The 21,025-nt window shown below is 40.7% G+C and overlaps 1 protein-coding gene across 7 annotated transcripts in view; it reads left to right on the top strand.

Annotated features, from left to right (window-relative positions):
• The window catches only part of LOC146362544 (receptor-type tyrosine-protein phosphatase U-like), a 252,231-nt gene that overhangs the window by 162,975 nt on the left and 68,231 nt on the right, over window positions 1–21,025 (top strand). For all 7 annotated transcript variants that reach the window (XM_084919376.1, XM_084919377.1, XM_084919375.1 and 4 more), the window contains exons 8-10: window positions 7,137–7,457; window positions 12,119–12,228; window positions 19,109–19,310. In XM_084919376.1, coding sequence (XP_084775502.1) covers window positions 7,137–7,457; window positions 12,119–12,228; window positions 19,109–19,310 — 633 coding nt within the window. The remainder of the gene's footprint in view (window positions 1–7,136; window positions 7,458–12,118; window positions 12,229–19,108; window positions 19,311–21,025) is intronic.

Here is a 21,025-nt window from a genome sequence, read left to right as displayed (position 1 = left end):
CAACATAGGTATACAGACACCCACTCAATTCTGCACTTTTTTGGCAAGCATTTTTGGGACGTTAGCATCATCGTGGCATTTTTCTGGTGGAAGATAACGTTTTGAACTACATAGAAACAATGCACAGCCACACTAACCTTTAGTGGGTTAGTGTCAAATGTTTCAATCAAATGGGGCGCTCGTGGCTCAAGAGTTGGGAGTTCGCCTTGTAATCGGAAGGTTGCTGGTTCGAGCCCCGGCTTGGACAGTCTCGGTTGTTGTGTCCTTGGGCAAGACACTTCACCCAGTTGCCTACTGGTGGTGGTCAGAGGGCCCGGTAGCGCCAGTGTCCGGCAGCTGGGGCGCTTCTGTCAGTGCGCCCCAGGGTGGCTGTGGCTACAATGTAGCTTGCCATCACCAGTGTGTGTGAATGGGTGGATGACTGGTTGTGTAAAGCGCTTTGGGGTCCTTAGGGACTAGGAAAGCGCTTTACAAATACAGGCCATTTACCATTCTCCGGGTCTATTATTATTTGTCAGATAAGTCCATCCCAAAGGCACCAATGCCACAAACACACTCACAAGGTTCACTTGAATGTTTTAGATTGTAGACATAGAACAACAGGTGTCTGTGTCGGCACGTGTCAATTAAAACAGCCATACCGCTAACTTAAAGCCTTACTAATATCTAAGTGGACTAGTCATTAAAAAGGAAAATTACCCAATGTAAAGATGTGTTAAGGAGCAAACTATTCATATAGACCAAAACTTTTTCTCAAGCCCTAAATATGTTTTTAATGCCATTTTAATATAAGACTCTATGGCAGGGATGGGCAACTCCAGGCCTCGAGGGCCAGTGTCCTGCAGGTTTTAGAGCTCACCCTGGGTCAGCACACCTGAATCAAATGATTAGTTTGTTACCAGGCATCTGGAGACATTTTGAGGAGGTCATTGAGCCATTTAAATTAGCTGTGTTGGTTCAAGGACACATCTAAAACCTAGTACCATAGTACCTGCAGAATTAACCCACATCATCTTGAACTTTGTGTTTAGCTGTGATTAGCTAATGTTAGCACCCTGAAATGCTGATCATGGTAACTATTACACATGCTCAGGATTAGCTTGTTAGCATTTGTGACTATGTGTCATATCTAATAAAATGCTAGAGGTTGAGGAACTGTAACTACACATCTGACAGCTGATGAGTTGCTATGACACATACAGAAAACAAAAGACTTTCTTGTGCTGATGCGCATCTAGATTCACAAGCTTCTGTGGTGATATGACATATCACTTAACTTGTACTTTGCCTGCAGCCAAAAAAGAACTAAAGGTGTTTCTGTTGTTATAGAAGGTGTCAGATGCTTTCTACTTAACTGTGGCTCATAATGAAAACACAAATGTAAATGAGGATCTAGCCATGCTTTCATCAGTACTCATTTACATGCACGATTAGAGTTCAGTGAGAAGGGGATGATGTGTACAGAAATCAGGCTGAAGCACCAAATTCTTTGGTTTAGGACTGGTCTAAGCCCAGCCGTCAACTACAACGTAGCACAAGTGGTTGTGTAGTAGGGATGGGTATCGTTTAGGTTTTATCCGATACCGGTGCCAAACCGGTACTTTTGAAACGGTGCCGGTGCTTAAACGGTGCTCAAACCGGTGCTTAAACAATGGAAAAAACACAAACTTTGTCCAAAAACCTCTCATGTTTAACTGTTTTCCACTTTTTCTTTGGTCATTTTAGCCTTTTTGGCCAGGGTGAAGGGAGTATCTGCCATCAAACAAGAAGACAGCCGCATGTAACTATGATGATGTTGCTAGTTCACCTTACATGCATTAATGTAATAACGTGGTTAGCCTACTCAACGTAAATTACACACGAACAACATTAAGCTACTCACGCAGAGAAGAACGGCTGCTGCTGCCATCATCATCCGTCATCATTTCTGCTACACTGGCAGGGCTAGGGGCCAGGACTCTACTCTTCGGGTTTTTGGTGGATGTTGCAAACTCCGGGTCCGATAACAGGCACCGCACCCATAGTAGATGTGCTCGGTGTGAGGTCTCGCAGCAAGCTATCAAATACGGCGCATTTTTCGGCTTTTAAAAAGAACACTATGCGTCGCCAGGTGTTTCATCGGATTTGAGGTGTTACCTCCTTTGACAGTATCACACTATCAGCATAAAGCACTTGTTGCAGGCTGCTGAGTTTGAATCTTTTGCTGTGAAGTACAGCCAGACTTTTGACCGCTTCGCCTTGGGCATTTTTAATCTGTAGCTCTGCTCTAAAAGAACGTACGTACCTGGACCCGCCTACTATCCTCGGAAACGTAAAATGATTGGCTAGAATCTAAACTGTATCACAGCTCAGGAAAAAAAGCACCGAAATAAAGCACCGAAATGTGCGCTGCTTTTCGGTCTGGTTACTACCGTTTATGTCAGAACCGATACCGGTACCCATCCCTATTGTGTAGTATAAAGTTCTCCATTTTTTTCATGTTACGCCATGCAAAGCAGAGGGCAGAGACTTTTCTCTCCCTCTCATCTGTGTTTTAACTGCAGTGCTGCTCATCTTGGTGAAAAAGACACCCTGCTGCTCTGTCAAGTAGATGGCATGACGTCCCTGTCACCTGCCACACTCTTTGATCCGCTCTTGTCACTGTCTTTCACTTGCCCACCTCCTGTCGGCTCCCATTGCTCACATCTGAAGCTTTATCCCCAGGGAGAAAGCGGCAGACAGCAGAGGCCCGGTGACACCAAACTCTGGATGAATTTTTCTTCCTAATGTGTCTCCGGGAGTCGTTTCTTTTTAGCAGAGAGTATTTCGTTTTTGGACACTGGTCAATTCCATCCTTGCTGGTGCAGAGTATTAAAATCCCATGGGGCTATTGTTCAGAATTGCTGACCACACAGACCTCCAGTTCAAATGCTAAGTGAATGATGTGCCCATCTGCTTTAGCTTCAGGTCTAAATGTGTCCTGTATGGCTGCAGAAGGGAGATCTTGGCATGAATGCAGATGTGTCATGTACTCCAGCATTAATATCTTCTTTCCTTTTCTTGTTTAAGGCAGCATATGTTCAAGTTTTATCTTTGGGAGAAAGAGATTAACCTATTAATACTTGATGGAGTACATTGCTTCTAGCTGATACATCTCAAATGCCTAAAATAAAGTGTTTGTCAGATCACCCAAAGCTTTCTAATCCAACTTGGAATTCTGGGGTCTTCAAAAGAAAATCCTCCCTCCACTTCATCTGCCACAGTGATTGTCTAGCAGTGCAGACACCTGTGTATGTAAAAACAGATGTAACACGTCCTCTACAAGGATTTTTCCAAAATAGTGTGTTATTTTTTACTATTCATGCAATTCAACAAAAGCATATAAAATGTACACAGAACAATCAGAGCCAGCATCAGAGAGAGCGGGCTTCTGGAAAAGGATGTACTTTCTGTCATCAATAACCTTTTGCCCCTTCTTACACAAATGTATGTTATCTGGAGTCTAGTGTTATCATAACTAATAAATATGATGGCCAAAGCTATTATCATATAAGTGTTGAAATAAGAGTGTCGCAAATGGGTTCCAATGGTAAATTTTATTCACATCTTTTAAATTTTTAGCTGTTTGATGGCTTTTCAAATAAGTCGTTTTACCAGTAATGGCAGTATTTTTATGACCTACACTCCATTACCCACATTTTTTATAGATTTTTTTGCAAAACATCAACAAGCTGTCATGAAGCTATAGAACATCAATGCACTTTAAATATCAGTAGTTAGATTTCTAGATGCCAACGTCTATAGAAACCATTCAAAGATGTCAGCAGTCTAAAGCTCATGTGGTTTCACTGTTAAGTACGAGGGTGTTAACTGATAGTCCATCATAATTTTAACATAGCTGCCGGCAAGAGGGACAGACCTCAGTGGCAGCTCACAGAGGCAGCTGTTAAAGATGAGGACAATGGCATGAAATGTGCAGATCCACTGGGACTCTCCCCCATTCATCATTTCCTCTTCCAGTGCTCATCTCTTGTCCAGCCCCTCAATCCCTCCATCACTCCCTCTGCCTCTGGCTAATCCCTCTGATTAGGCTAATCAAGCAGAATGTCGATTTGGGGCAGGATTGGCTGAGGACAGGCGGGTGGAGAGGACAGGACAGTGACTGCTGTGGTGATGCTCTAATGATGAGTAATGGTGTCTGGAGCAGAAGGTGAACATTCAGTCAGTGAGCTGCTGGTGGCAGACGTGGTTTTAACAGGATTGGGCTGCTACACGGGGCTGATATTGTTAAAAAAAATCTATCAATCCAGTTATACTCAGCCACCCTTGATATGACGGGCCTGATACATATTTTTGGAATTAAATTTCTTTGTTATGATTGATTGTTGCTATTCTGTGGGGAAGTTTAGCTTATATCAGCTGTCAGAGAACAAAGCAATCTAACTCAGTACATTTTGCCCTTTTGGGAAGAACATCTTTTAAATCGCAAGGTCTCTCAGGAGTTTTCCTTCTCTGTCTTGTTTCTGTCCCCTCAAAGCTGATGTCTCCTCCGTGACATTGGTTATTCTTTTACGTCTCAGCTTCTGATCTATGTTTAGTGAAGCAGCAGCAGCAGGGCTATAGCTGTTACTTCCCCTGTCTGCAGCTCTGTACTGCCTTGCCACTATGTGCTGAGGGCATTGCCCTCATCTTGGTTTATCTAACGTCTCAGCGGTACACTTGGAGATTCGGGCCAACCTTGGAGACAGAAATAACCTCTTTGTGCTTGAAACTGGACGTTCTGCGTCACAGGGACGAGAAGAACTGCAATCACAGTGTTCACACATGACAGCAGTAATTAGGCTTTATCGTTCTTATGTGATTCTCTGCAAGGGCTGAACCTCATTTGTGTTACAAGCAATGAGGAGTTGTTTTGCAAGCTTCTTCTTAAGGCAGTTACATTTTCCTTCCATTGTTTCACTAACTTTATAGTGTAAGTTTGAAAAGTCAGCAGCAAATGTTGCTGTCTCCATTTAACAAACACTATTCTTCTTATGTGAATTCTTCTTGGAGTGGTTCTAAATGATCCAAATGATGATTTTGCGTGGCTGCTTCTAGGCCATCTTTCACGTTTCTTCCCTATGGTATGCGTCAGGGTTCTGTTTTGGGGCTTTTACTGTTTCTGTTATATTTGTTCCCTCGTCAGAACTTTTAAAGACATTTTTATCACTGCATTGCAGATGAAATTCAATTGTATATCTCTTTTAAGCCCCAAGATTCTTTTAGCTACACATCCTACATAAATGCTTAGACTCTGGTAAAAGTTGGATGACTGACAATTTTCTCCATCTTAATGAAGAGAAAACAGAAGTCCTGTTTTTGCCCCTGACAGATTTGTACCTTAGATAATGGAAATTCTAGGTCCCATTTCCACCTTTGCTAAATCGTCTTCTGTCAGGAACCTTGAGGTGACTTCTGATGCAGCGTTCACTCACTCACACTCATGTTTAATCTTTGGTTTGCTCTTTCTTTTATGACTTAAAAATATTCTCAAGTTGAGTGCCATCGTGTCACACTCTAAATTATTGTTCATGCATTTATTTCATCACGTCTGGATTATTCTAATTCATTGTTCACCTGTCTTAATAAAACATCCCTGTAGTGTCTCCAGGTTGTTCAGAATGCTGCTGTGAGGCTTCTGAATAAGTCTCCTAAGTTTATTCATTTCAAACTGTTGCTTATTCAGTTACACTGGCTCCCCATCAACTTTAGAGTTCACTTTAAGTCTGGTTCTGACTTTTTCCCACTGTGTGGAAAAGCACCAACGTAAATCAGACAACTTTACATCCATGTGTCCCCATCACATCCCTGAGGCTATGTGATCAGAGTTAAAAAATACTAGTCTTGACTGACTTATACCTGTGAACTTCCTTGGGTCAAAACTGATGACTGAAGGAGAAGATTGATGTGAAACTGATGGGCAAATCACCTTCTGCAGAGCAGTTTAATACACTGGATACAACCAGCATATTGATGTTCTGCTCCATCATTCTCGACTTTACCCTCCAACACTTACATCATATCAGACAACAAGTCTTGTTGTATATATATGTGTGTGTATATATGTGTGTGTGTGTGTGTGTATATATATATATAAATATGATATATAAGTACATAAATACATCATAAGACTTAAAAAAAACACACAATGGGCCTAATTTATTTAGAGAATTATGCACGTGTTCTCTATGCTTTTTAATTTAATTGTCTGTTATTTAGTCAGACTTCTATTCAAGGCCCCTCTGCCAATGAGGGAGTTGTTGGGGTTTAATGAGGTCATCAAGCTCAGAAGAAAGGGTGAGATAGTCATCATAAAATACTAAATTTGAGCAACTTGACCTGAGACACACAGTGTCAGTCAAAGTGTATTTTTAGCTTTAGTACATTAGGAGTCAATAAATAAAGAAAGTACTACACAGACAGAGCAGGTGGACATGTATTTCTGCTCAGTGGAAGGAAAGTTCAGCTGTGTCACCCACATTACATCATTCCTCGTTTGGTGAATGATTTAAGCAAAATTTCACAAATTCTTTTTATTTATCATTATAAATAAAATGTTATTAATTTTTTGGTCAGTTTTATTTGCAAAATGATTATGAGGAGTAATGAGCTCTCAGATGGAACACCAAACCTACTCTATTGTCCTTCTGTAATACATCGATTTTTTGAGTTTTTGACAGCATGCCATGGTTCGAGGAACCACATGGAAAATATATAGTGGGCTATAACTCTTATGTTAAAGGAGTGCATTGTAAGTAAACTGGGAGGAACAGGTGGAGCTAATGAACACAACTGAAAGCAACAGGGCTGGGGCAGGCAATTATAAAAGAGGAACAAGGATGGGAAGTAAAGCAACGAAGCATGAGCAGGGAAAGCTAAATACAAAACTAACAATAAAGACAGAAAAGAAGATGATTTACACACAATGAAACACGTTGTTTACCAAGGGGAAGCTATGAGCATAGCACACTGATCAGTTAGAGTAGAAATGTGAAATATAAGATCTAGTCCAGCTGGTTCTATCACTTAAAAAATGCTTCATTGTGCTTTTGGGTTTTAAACTGGTAAATGTGACCACAGTGTTGGCTTTTTAACTTCCTTGTCCTTACCACTTTCAGAGCCCATGCGTGCCTTGCGTGGTCTGACAGCCACAGAGATCCAGCCCCGGCAGCTGACCCTCCAGTGGGAGCCACTGGGATACAACCTCACCCGCTGTCACACCTACACCTTGTCGCTGTGCTACCGCTACTCAATGCCAACAGGGGGCAGTGGAGGAAACAACGCGACCGTCAGGGAATGCCTGTCTGTGGATCGCAACACTTCTCACTTTACCCTGAGAGACCTGCCACCCTTTCGTGCGGTACACGTTCGGCTAGCGCTCGCCAACCCAGAGGGCAAGAAGGAGAGCAGAGAGGTCACCTTTCAGACTGAAGAAGACAGTGAGTGGGCAGCTTCATTTTTGCCCTGTGAATGCTCGCACTCACATATGCAGGGCTTTGCTGAAATGGCTCGCATTTGTTAACTGCACCATCATTATGGGAGACAGCGATGCTTTTTTATGCATGCACTGAAGCTCTTTATTGTCATTGTTACTTAGCTCTGGCTTCAGAACCTCTTGAATGTGCAGTTGCTCCTTCATGCTGAGATAATTATTGTGCACTTCTTACACAAATGTATGCCTTTAGTCATTCAGTAACAACAAACTACAGAAACACACACACACACACATACTGACTCACAGAATAGGCTGGATCAGCATAAGTAAATGGAGGATCAGCCTTTTAAATGGAGACCAGTGGAACATTAATCAGCTTGAGCCATGGCCGGCAGAAAAAATGGTAAAATGATTTTGCTTATCTTTGTATTAATATTTTCCTGTGTACATCAGCAGATTAAGTATATTCTAATGCAAATTGCTGGTAGAAGTACAGAAGGTCAAACGCGCATTGTTATGGAGTGAAAGCAAGATTTTCAGTGTAATAGAAAGCCACTCAGGGATAGCTTTGACCCAGTGGAGAGAGTAAGAGGGGATGATGAGCAACTGGCAGGATTTTCTTAATGCATCTTAAAAATGCATTTAAGCAGCCTGTAAAATGTACTATTGATTTGCATTACTTTATTATATCAGCACCTAAAAACACAAAGCGTTTGAGGAGATATGAAGCAAACAGACAGCGCTCCTAATTACCGACTCCTACACGTTGCTGTCTCGAAGGCAGGAGGAAATGCATTTACATAAATGAAGAAAAAACGTACAGACAGGAGCATGGTGTTGTGATTTTGTTTGTGGGATTTGACTGGTTTCAAAGTGACAAGTTAAAACATGCGTGTCAGAAAAAACAAGCTATGATTGTTTTAGAGGGGTTTTTTTTCTTCATACTTTACTTGATATTTTGAATGCCAGCACCAATGGAAAGTTTTGCTTTTGAGCCACTGAATGGCAGACTGACAGTGTGACAGTCCCCAATCCCCCTGTCACAAGGCGAGCTGCCATCACCCTCCACAACTACAGTAATTGAGCCACAGCTGGTGACAGTTCCTCCTGCCTGTTTCCTGTTGGGCTCGACAATCAAACGCTGGCGTAGCGCTTTTCTCGCACTGCGTCTCTGCCGCTCGGAGGAAGGAGATTTTCCTGTCAGAGATACAGCAGGAATTTCATGTGTGGTGCTTCGCCTTCCTCGGCTACAGCTTTTTCTCTCAGGGAAACAGACAGCTCGAAGAAGTTTGATATTGCTGCAGAATTGCTTTCGGTAATTCAGTCATAGCTGATGCACAAACGGAAGAAGCCTTTTCTGAGAACCTTTTATCAAATTGCATTAAATCGCATTTACCTCTGTAGCACTTTTTCGGATCAACACAAATACAGATAAGCAAGTGATAACTGGATAAAAAGGCCTAAGATTAAATGATAAAATAAAATAACTACCTAATGCTCAAATGTCAAGACCATGAAGGGCAAAGAAAGGCCAATGAAAGAATGTACATCTCTCTTTTTTTCTCTGAAGTGCCAGAAGAGGCTGAACATGTTATTGTGAGAGGACTTTTAGAGGCACAGCTGCTAAAGCACAGTATTCCTTACCCCCTAACCTCAATCGTGAAACAGTTAAAGCAGTTATTCTGAGGATCTAAGAGTCCCAGTGGTGCAGTAGGAGCATAGAAGCTCTGATATGTTCCCAGGTGCCAACCCAGGCATGGCTTTATAGACAAATAACAAAGACATTCAAATCCATCCTGTATGTGTCGGGAAGCCATTGCAGGGAAGTTTGCACAGGTATAACAATTTTTCTCTTTCTCGTACTAGTTAGGAGTAGTGCTGCATCATTTTAAATACAAAATAATCTGTAGTTCATGTTCAAATCCTGAGAAGTTCCACACCCGTGAAGTCTAAGTCATCACTGGTGATGATCCCAACGCTAACCTCTAACCCCATGCACCCTTGTACCTTCCTGATTTTGCTAGAGCTCATTTAAAGTACATTTCAACATCTGAACTTGAGTCTCTTTCAGCAAGACATTCACACTGATGTCAACCAGAATGGGTCTTTTGGCTTAAAGCGTGGAAGCACCCTCAACTTCACCCCACAATGCGCATAGGACGCATAGGACAGAAACCTCGTACCTCATAAAGCAACAATAAAATGATTTTACTTTATAAAGGTGTGGGTGTCACCTGGGGCCAGACAACAGATTGTCTTAGCACCATAATCAGCTTCTCTCTCTGCCTACGTTATTATTATTTTTAACATAAACTCAGTCATTACTCTGACAGTTTTGCAGGAGTACACAATTAAATTGGTAGAGTGCTTGTGCTGTGATACTAGCCATAACTTTGGACAATGAGCAATTGTTTTGGTCTCTCAGGGACACACTGAGAGGTCTAAACAATGAATGACTATTTTGAGCCTTCAATATAAAATGGATTAGATAATTGTTGATTTTGTGATAGCTTATTTTCCTCTGCTGACTTTGCTTGTGCATTTTTGGAGGAGAAAATGTATTTTCATCATAACTGATAGAAACAGGACTTATACTTTATTGTTATTGAAAGTAATGTGAGATTTTTCACAAAAAAATAACTGGAGTTTTGAGTTCTGTAAAATGATAGTAGTGGTGTTTAAGTTGTTGTCAAGTGGGTCTTTCATATGTCATTACCAAAAACACAAGATTTTTAAACAATAGTAAAAATGTACTTAGCTTATATTTATACTTATTAAAAGACTTAATAGGTTCTTTACTGTTAATCTATCACATCACTCCAGGGTGAGGCGTGTAGTACTGTGCTCAGTCACTGGGTAACAACAATGGCACTCATGGCAGCCTTACGAGAGGAAAGCGCTTCTCTCTGCAGAGAACACTGCTGACCATCTGCACTTCACTAAACCTCTGATGGAGAATCCAGATAACAGTTGGAGTAATGTTTTTGTTTTTTGTTCTTTAATGAGACCAAACACACGTTTTTGGATGAAGCATTAGAACTTGATGCCATCTGTGAAACATGACAGTGATAGTTTCATACTTTGGTCAAGTTTTACTGCATTTGAAATACGATGGCCTGCTGCCATAGATGGACCAATGAATTTAAAATTATACGAGCAAATCATCAAGCCTTCTGACAGCTGACTGAATCTGAAGAGCAAATAAGGCATGCACCAAGAAAATAACCCTGAGCGTAAAAGTCATTCTACCAAATAACTTTAAAAAGAAACAAGAAGCACTCTGAGAAAGCAGACCCCCGCCAAGACAGCTCACTCTGGGCAGCATTTACTTTAAAGGGAACAGCATTTTGTGCACATTCATTCTGGGGTTTTTTTTTTCCTTTTTAAATGTACTTTAAAAAGTTTTAGTGCAGTAAAAATAAAGCATTTTGGGGTCAATTAGAAAGAAACGTAGATGTGAAATTTAAACGTCAGCTCAGAGGTCAAATCTGACATGATCTTTGGATTCAAACTATGATGTGACCTTTTCAATCCCCATATAACAGTATCATTTCCTAAATGTTGCCAATACAAACAAGGGCATACAGTGGCTTGCAAAAGTATTCGGCCCCCTTGAACTTTCCCACATTTTGTCACATTACAGCCACAAACATGAATCAATTTTATTGGAATTCCACGTGAAAGACCAACACAAAGTGGTGTACCCGTGAGAAGTGGAACGAAAATCATACATGATCCCAAACATTTTTTACAAATAACTGAAAAGTGGGGTGTGCGTAATTATTCAGCCCCCTGAGTCAATACTTTGTAGAACCACCTTTTGCTGCAATTACAGCTGCCAGTCTTTAAGGGTATGTCTCTACCAGCTTTGCACATCTAGAGACTGAAATCTTTGCCCATTCTTCTTTGCAAAACAGCTCCAGCTCAGTCAGATTAGATGGACAGCGTTTGTGAACAGCAGTTTTCAGATCTGCCACTGTAGCTTTAGCATTTAGCAAATGCTAACCTCACAGAGGAAGTAGGTGCAGAGAGGTTATTTTTTTAAAGCTTTATCGTCACCTATTTCAACATCACTGACTGCAGAACCAGAAAGCACAGTGCTGAATATTTTTTTTCACTTCTAGATGTGACTTTACTCTTTCAGCACCCTTTTAGTGGCTGTCAATGCCAAAGGGTTTCTTTGGACATTCATTTATTCTCAGAACCTAAACTGGCCAGCTCAACACCTGCCTAAAAAATATCTATATAGCACAAAAATAAATAAAAAAGATACATATAGATGCATCTCATTAAACCACAACATGCAGAGGGGTACTCAGGCAGTTGGATTACTTTACTGTTTCTCTGTCGGTACGGTGCTAAAGAAGAAAAATCTGCTGTCATCCTCTGAGACACGGTGCTCTGTTATCAGACAGTATTAGCCAGAATCTCAATTCATCCTGAGGGCTGGGAGCAAGCTGCTTCAGAGTTTTCTTTTCATCACCCCCTTCTGCTCTGTCTCTGTGTTCCCTTCTCTGTCCTCCTCCTCCATCCCTCCTTGGCCCTGTGCCTTTTCACTCTGTCAAAGGTGTTTTTAGCCCCCGGCATGCCTGCCCAAGAGTCTATTAACTCGAGACCCGAGTGGACTGTTTGTTTCAAAGAAGGTTGTTTTCTCTCCTGCCGTAGTTCCTGGCGGCATCGCTCCAGAGTCCCTGACCTTCACCCCGCTCGACGACATGATATTCCTCAAGTGGGAGGAACCCGTAGAGCCAAACGGTCTCATCACACAGTATGAGGTAAGCTAACCTCATTACTAACGCAAAAAATCCACAGTCCACAACAATGACAACAACTGAATTCACATAACACACACTTATCCTCACTGGGGGTAGGATGTTATTTTTGCCTTGTATATATCTAGTTTTATTCGTCCTCCTTCAGCAAACTGACTCAGATCAATGCGAAGTCTCTTCTGTGGGCTTTAAAGACTCCACTGCTCCCCCTCTTTGATTTCCTCCAGGCCTGTTTTTGTGTGTCTTGCCTAAACCCCGATAGCACACACGAGGTTGAGTTTCTGGAGTAGGTAGGACTCACTTTTCACAGTTCATAGGATTTACCGTACGTGTTCATATGGTAATGAAGCTGCGGCCCAGACTTCAGGCTGTAATTACATGGGGGACAACCATTCTAATTACTTATTTGCCTAAGAGATGCCTCCACAAGGGGGCAACTTTAAATGTTTCTAATTAATTATTGATGGCCCCATATCAACTACAGACCTTTGTAGCACAGGCTTCGGAGCTTTTTTTGTGTAAGTACATGTGAAGACCCACTGTGGCTTAACACATGGTCACCGGTCAGGGAGAGAAAACGAGTTTCTTTTCACAAGCAGAGGCCTGAAAAGTGAGGAGCCAGGCAGAGAATCGAGTGCTGCGGTAACCTTGGTGTGCATACAGATGATTCGCCTTCGCCCCAAACCTCCAAACTGCTAGTGCAGTGAATTTACACTTCTGGATTTATGAGGCTGAAACCAAAATGTGAAAACAATATGTTTGTTTGCTGTTACACAGTTGCTTAGAAATTGCTTATTTTGTGATAAGAAAGCTCCTAATGAGAACAATAAATGCCTGCCTTTACTGTTGCTTCTTGCTGCCTTTAACGTTCTGAATTTCACATCATATTCGGTGATTCCACAGAAGTCTCGCCCTCTAAAAATCAATAAAAACCTCTGCGGTTTGCTCAGAAATAACTGCTAGCAATATTTGTTTTTGTATTTTTTGTCAAAGGAACATTGACTATCCAGAACAGTAAAATGAATTTTTCTGAAAATTTGACCACAGGAATGTTTTTCAGTCCCTGTGAATTTTCCCCAAACAGCCAGTGCACCATCTGTGCAGACTTTAGCCATTCAAACGAAGCACATCTGTTATTTCCACCCAGTCACTCTTATTATTTCTCTTATCTCTGTATCTTTGAAGCACTATCGTAAAGCAACAGAATAAGCAGAAATTCCTCCAGAAATTTCCATTTATACCATCCGGTGATGTAAAAGTCATCGGTTATATTCAGTGACTTTGTATGGAACTGCCTCAAGCCTGTAATTTGCTTTTTGCATCCATGGAAATTGGACTTCTTTTTTCTTTCATCAATAAAAGTATTTTTTTGTTTTGTTTTTAATTTTAAAAACTGGAGGGGGATTTGGTTCAATTCAGTTTCATTTATACAGCGCCAAATCACAACAACAGTCACCTCAAGGCGCTTTATATTGTAAGGTAGACCCTACAACAACACCCAACAATCATATGACGCCCTATGAGCAAGCACTTTGGCAACAGTGGGAAGGGAAAACTCCCTTTTAACAGGAAGAAACCTCCGGCAGAACCAGGCTCAGGGAGGGGACCGGTTATGGAGAGAGAAGGAAGACGGGATGAAAGGCATGCTGTGGAAGAGAGCCAGCGATTAATAACCAGTATAATTCGATGCAGAGAGGTCTAAAGTAGTTGATTTATTTCTCCCAAAAGAAATTATATATCTAGCTCCGACTGCTTATATATCCACTTGTCTTGGTTGCATTAAAATTCCTATAAACACGTAAGCATGGCTTTAGCAAAAACAGGTAATTCAGAAAAACACATTTAGTTCAATAAGATGTTTCCTATTATGAGGGCACTGTTGCTAATTTTCTGATTTTAACCGCAATTCAGAACCACAGATACAGTTCGTGCAGACAGCATGAAAAGAGACTATAATACTCATTGAAGTTTTTTTTATATTTATGATAATAACCACCCATTTGTTAGAGCAATCTTTTTATTTAGTAAAACAGGTTTCATGTAATACAGGCATCACATAGAAGAGCTGGGCTCATCAGCTAAAATCTGTTGAAGAGGGTGAAACCAATAGAGTCTGAGTGAGGTTACTGAAATAAAACATAGCGTGTTTTCTCACCTTCAACTGTCCTATTGTTCCCTAATATTACATTATTTAGGTGCAATTATAATAAAAATAATAATAATAACAATAATAGACCTCATATTTGGTTAAATGCATAAATGAATGGATGGAGTGGGTGATAGAAAATGGTCCCAGCATGAACTGCTTAACAACAAACACACCTCGGGAGACAAACATGGTTAAATAACCTGAACTCCTTCGGACACCAATAAGGCCTGAGAGACAAACTAGCCAACTCTGAGCTTTGTAGTGATGGGATTTCCGTCTCTTTTTAGAGAACCGGCTCTTTCGGCTCTGAACCGGCTCTTCAGGTTGTTTTGTTGCTTTAATTAATTTATTATTAACAATAATATAAAATTATGCACAAAAGGAATTACTAATGTAAAAAAAATAAGTGCTTTTATTTATATATGTTTATATATAAATATATACAGTGGCCCCTAGAGACAAAACACGTACAAACTCCAAAACACATTTCTAGCGTTAACTGAACTTCCAAAACAGAGCTACCTAGATCACTTAAATTACACAATTGAAAGCATATGTGTATTGTTTGTGTATTTATACACAAGCACTCTTAAATATTCAAATAATTAAAAAAAAAAAATGTTAATTTACCTGTTACCACCACACACCAAATCCGGTCGTTGGTACTTGCTGGCTTGTGTAGCCTCTAGGTAACAAAAGCTCAACACTGCCCCCAGCATCCTGGAGCACTTCTGTTGTCTTTTGTACGTGTTTTGGAGTTTTTATGTGTTTTGAAGTTTGTACGTGCTTTGTCTCTAGGGGCCACCGTAAATATACTTTTATTTATTCACTCCACATAAAAAGTAATAAATAAATCATATAATACAAAAACCAACTAGTCACAGTTCAACTTTTAACTATTTAAATTTTCAGCTTTTTTCTTTTAAACAAATTTAAAGTGAAACAACACAAAACACTGCAAACCACAACACAATTAAATATAAATTAAAATATGAAAACAAAAAGAAGATCACATTCTCTGTCATATGGGCCTGCATGAATAAACCTTCTGAATCCTTTATCATCCGCAACTAAAAATAGTTGTGGATGATTACTATACCTTTCTAATGTGAGGTTGTTGTCCCTGGCTCTCTTTCTCTCTCTCTCTCCCTCCCACTCTGTTCCTGTGCTACTGCGAGTGTAACTACCGCCCCTCCCCCCTCTGCACAAGGCTCGCATGTGGAGTGAAGCGGATAGTCCTCCCCCAGCTGCTATCAGGGCAGAAGATGTTCACACCTATGCGTCACAACTGCAAATGAATCGCGCATGAGCAAAGCCGCTGTTCCCGCACTGACTGTAACGCAGTCAGTTCTTCTTTTACTGTTATGCTGTTTTGTGGATCACGAGGTTTAAAACTACTTATAAACACACACACACACAAAGTAACTCCACCAGAGTGCCTATTTCAGGTCACTTTTGCCGGTCCAGGCCCGGATAAAGGAGCAGGGTTGGAATTGTGACATTAAAAAAAACAATAACTGCTAAAATAAATTTAATTTGTAGTTCTAAATAAATTCTAAATGCATTTAGGACGTTTTTTACTCACTTTATGTCTCTTCCACGATGTTGTTTCCCTCTCCAACAACGTAGGTTACAATTATATTAGCATGACCAATTATGCAAATTAGGCAATGACGTCATTTAGCGACTTCTAGTGACTTTTAGGACAACCAATAGCGATTTTCCTTACTGAGGAGTTGGCAACACTGCGTTCACGTCAAAGATCTGGCTCTAAGAGCCATTTCGTTCATGACCGACACATCACTAGAGCTTTGGGTTGCACTGCCAACTGCCCCGAGGTAAAGTGTTAACATTTCAGTGTCAAGATACTGTCAGGTAGAAGGAAGAGGCTCTTTTACAGCCAACCCGAGTTCCTCAGTTTTATGTTTCTTGATTTACAGACTTGCACACATTCATCAAACAGCAACAAGGAAACAACCTCATACTGCTTTTAATTCATACTTGTCATCTTTAGTATGTGTTATTTTTCTCTGGTTTTTACTTTATCACCTAATCCTGAATGCTGTGTAAAATCAGCCTGCGAGTGCTATAGAACGTAGATATGACACTAAGGCCACCTGATTATCTGTGGCTAACTGTAGCACAAGATTTATTAGACCTGCACCGTGAGTCGACATCTTTTTGCAGTAGCCTTAAGATTAATTGAGAGGCATTTCTGTGAGAAGGATTTCAAATAAAATGCCATCTAAATTTAATCTTTTACCCGGTGTGAGTAACAAGCTAAGGATTCTGTAAAGCATATCACACAAGCTGTATGAGCTTATACAGTCTGATTTGGTCTGACCTAGGAATGTTATCACTGCTACACCGCTTTTCCCTTATATGAACACGTGCTTAACAGCAGCTAAAAACCCAACTGTTATGTAAAAATGTTAGGTAATTGTCATAACTGCAAAGCTGTTATGTGTCACATTCATTTTTAATTTTGCATCCAACAGTATGTGGGTCTAGAAATCTTTCCTGTGTTCCAGACATTAGATATTCATGCTCCCTAGAGGCTTAAAACTAACTTTAACTAGGTAACTTATAATGCTTCTTATTTCTCGAGTGTTTCTCTGGCACATCAGAGTTTTCAAATATTATGGGAATTACAGTACTTAGTAGTTAATTCTTCTGCCACTCCACATTTCTTTGCATGTTTCTAGGAAAATGGGCAATAGAGCAGTTTATTGAAACATTTGCAAACATACATGCAGACCTTCCCAGAGTGTGGGGCCGCCCCCTAGGGGGGGCACAGAGGCATTGCAGGGGGGCGCGGTATGAAAAGGGGGAAAAAAACACAAGCTTAGACACTGCCAGCATAATGGACAGGTTTTTTTTACAGGGATCCCACACAAACGCAAAGCAGGAGATGAAGCATTGCTGAATATGTTTCCAAACCAACTTCATTCTAAGCCAAAGACTAGAAAATATGGTGAAGCATATCTTCCTTTTGGCTTCACCTGCATAAGTGCCGAGGTAGGTCTCCCCTACAGAATTGGTCTTCCCTGCGTCGGGAGCAGCGCTGGGCTCCCCAAATCACGGACAAACAGTATCCCACATTCTTTTTAGTTCACAAACACTTCTTGTAATGACTAACTACTCCTGACATTTTGGAGATGTTAGTTCTTTATACAGTAAAGTTACAGCGGGATACAAATAATGTCAGGCTGATCCTGCCACGATTTGTTCCCCCGGTTCAAATCCCGGACAAACAGTATCCCACAACTGTTTATGTTTTTAAACCCAATTTCCACAGAGAGGCATTTTTTGAAAAATGTATTGATAGCAATGCTCGATATTATTACACAGGAAAAAAAACACGTAAAATAATTACACCGTGACGCCTCTGCCTTTCTAAATAGAGGGACAGTAACTGTGTGTGTATATGTAAGCGTGTAAAACCTGAAGATAGAGACAAAATACTGTTAATCTGAATATCTGCCATTCTGCAATTCATCTCACATAAATATGTCTGTGAAGGTTCTCAGTCATCCAGGTCATCGTAGTCAAAGGAGCTTGCAAAGAAAAGCGTCTGGACTTCTTTAAGTTACTTGAAGACGTTTCACCTCTCATCCGAGAAGCTTCTTCAGTTCTAAGGTCAAATGGTGGAGAGTCCCAGATATAAACCTAGTGGGAGTATCCCCCCACAGAGGGACAAAAGGACCCCCTGATGATCCTCTAATCGCCTGAGCCAAGGTGTGAAACTGGGTGTGGGTCCCAATCAGCCAGAGTTTCGGGTGTGATTCCGAAACTCTGGCTGATTGGGACCCATCCTGGACAGGGAGGAACGCTGGTTTGAGCGCGGAGTCAAGGAGGCCATTTACGTGAAAAGGGAAAGACCATCTCTGAATCGAGGAGGGGGCCTAAGGGTACATCTTTCGCCATCTTACAATGCTGTGATTGCAGCCATTCCCCAACTCTCTGTGAATGGTACTCGTGGCCATTGATCAGTGGGTTTTGATCAGTGGTTGTTGATCAATGGTCATGAGAATTTGCATAATTAAGATTAATGAACTGACCTCCCAGCCCATTGTTCCTTCAGTGGGCTGGTTTCAGTCATTATGCAAATGTACTGTTTATAAGATTGGGGAAACCTGCAGTCAGCTGATGCTGAAGAAGTCACTTGGATGAGTGACAAAACGTTTCTCCCACTGAAAACACTACGTCCAGATGAACAGAATCAACTTTTCTTACCTGGATGATTGAGCATGCATCAAGACGAAAAAGTCTCATATAACAAAATGAGGGGTGTCTCAAGACTTTTGCATATTAGTGTATCTAAGAAGTTTCATAGTTTGTGATTCACTGATGGAAACCACAAAATGACAAGCTTAGTGGGTTTTGTGATCAACTAAGCTTTATTTGTCATCACTTCTATTTTTAGGTGAAATTACTTGATAGTGGATCGATCACACCATTTTCCCCCAGGCTTACATGCTCCCTCTTAATTGCTATGAGTTGTCATAGTGGTATATTAATATGCTTACATTATTATCCCTTCTCTTAATTGCTTATCCAGTTCAGGGTCACATGGGGCTAAAGCATGAAAAGAACATCATATCCTGTTAAAAAGATCAAAAAGAGCCTGAACCTTTCTGGTAGAAAAGCAAGAACAGACTTGCACAGGTCTGGATTAGATTAGATAAGGTTTGGACCGTTTTAATACAGTATCATCATTTTCTCTATTTTCAGATCAGTTACCAGAGTATTGAGTCATCAGATCCAGGTATTAATGTGCCAGGTCCTCGCCGTACAGTGTCCAAGCTGAGAAATGAGACCTACCACATGTTCTCCGGCCTCCATCCTGGAACCACCTACCTGGTGTCTGTCCGGGCCAGAACTGCCAAGGGCTTTGGCCAGACTGCACTCACTGAGATCACCACCAACATTTCTGGTGAGTCTTTGCACTGACTGCTGTGTGTGTGTCTACATGTGCGTAAGAGATTTTCTCTTGACTGGTATTTAATGATGAATTCAGATTTTCAGTGGCTGTGACAGGACAAGTCTAAAGAAAAAAAAAACATGTTTTTTTTAATGATAGGAGACTATTCATGATATGTAATTCCCTCCCTTTGAAGAGCTTTGGTTGAATTGCACATTTAATTTTAAACTGTACAAATTATTTTCATTCTGTACACCTTTCAGATGCACACTGGCTTAGTTTGATAGAATAACAGCAGCGCAAATTATAGCCAAGTACAAATGTTCAGCTTGAATGGTTTGGGTGAAAACAGCTTTGTTCACATCACCGCGGCCTGCGTTTTCCATTCAAAGGACACGCAGCTGTTCAGAAATTAGAGAAGCGGTGTTTGTCAGGGAAGAGGTTACCGCTATGGGTCTCAAGATTCTGTTCTGTCTGTGGGGATTGTGAAACACTCTCTCCCTGATTGGTGTCTGCAGGTCATTTTCACTAATGGTGTTTACTCTGATGAAACATCACCTGCTATTGTTGTGTCTCCCTCATACAGCACGTGGGGGGTAAATGGAGTGTGTGGATGATTTGGATTCATTCAGGAATCCACACACAAAAGCAGTTAAAGAAAATAAATCTTCCTCAAAAGGTCTGCAGTTATTGCTTTTTCCTTCTTTCTGGAGATGTATCTGTATAAAATCTCCTGATGCAGGCTTTAATAATGTTTCAGGCTTCTTGTTAAAATGATCTGATTATGTTAATCCGAACAGCAAAACAAAAAGACATTTTCTTCTGTCAAATTACATATTGAGCTCCTAAAAACAATTAACTGTGTGCCAAATCTAGAACTAAACAAGACTGTTTAGCTAATGATGTTGACTTTTTGTGTGACAGCAGTGTATTTCAAGGTCTAGGTAGCAAGTCAGATAATTAGGTAGTATTTCTGAAACAGCTTGAGGGCTGCAGCGGTCAGCGATGGGACCTCACGACAGATCATGGTCCAACAACAGGATGGTTAGAAATGTTCCAGAACAAACTGATCTATGCAGGATCTTTGTCCAGAGATGGAACACTGCACCCCCGCAGGTCCTGGCAGCACACAAAGTCTGAACTGGACATATTGTTTAGGTTATTAGAAAGTGCTTTAACTTCTGTTTTTTTGTCACCCTTATTTTTGCCACATTTTTCCACCTCTGCCAAGGAGAATATGTTTTTGGCAGTGTTTACACGTGTGTCATTCAAAGTTTTTGAAAGAATTCTGTTAAAACTTTGTAGGGGTGTAGAGTGGGGTCATGTTAACAATTCATTAAAATTTGGCTTGCATGCACCGAGGTCTTCAAGGTCAACTGAATGATTTATTGGTCAAAAACTGGCAAAAAACCTCATAACTTAACTAACTATGATTCTTACAAGTGTGGTGTGTATAGTCAAAATAAAATACTGCATACAGATTTAAAATATGTCTCATTTACCTCTGACCTCTCCTTCAAGATCCTTCAAGTTGACCCCAAAATACGTTGTATCTAAAAGAAAGTATTGTCAAGACAAAGAGAACGATGTGCCTCGTTAGCTGCCCAGTATGTAAAAGACAGCGAGCGGCCTTGGCACAGGTTTGCATTCTGAGTGTTTCTTCTTGAATTTGTTTCTGCACTTTTTATTACATTTGTGTTTCATAACTTATTTCAAACAAACAAATG

The sequence above is a fragment of the Perissodus microlepis genome, chromosome 22 (assembly GCF_051167445.1).
Source record: "Perissodus microlepis isolate ML-2025 ecotype Zambia chromosome 22, ASM5116744v1, whole genome shotgun sequence".
NCBI classification, from domain to species: Eukaryota; Metazoa; Chordata; class Actinopteri; order Cichliformes; family Cichlidae; genus Perissodus; species Perissodus microlepis.
This window is presented reverse-complemented; position numbering and strand designations above follow the sequence as displayed.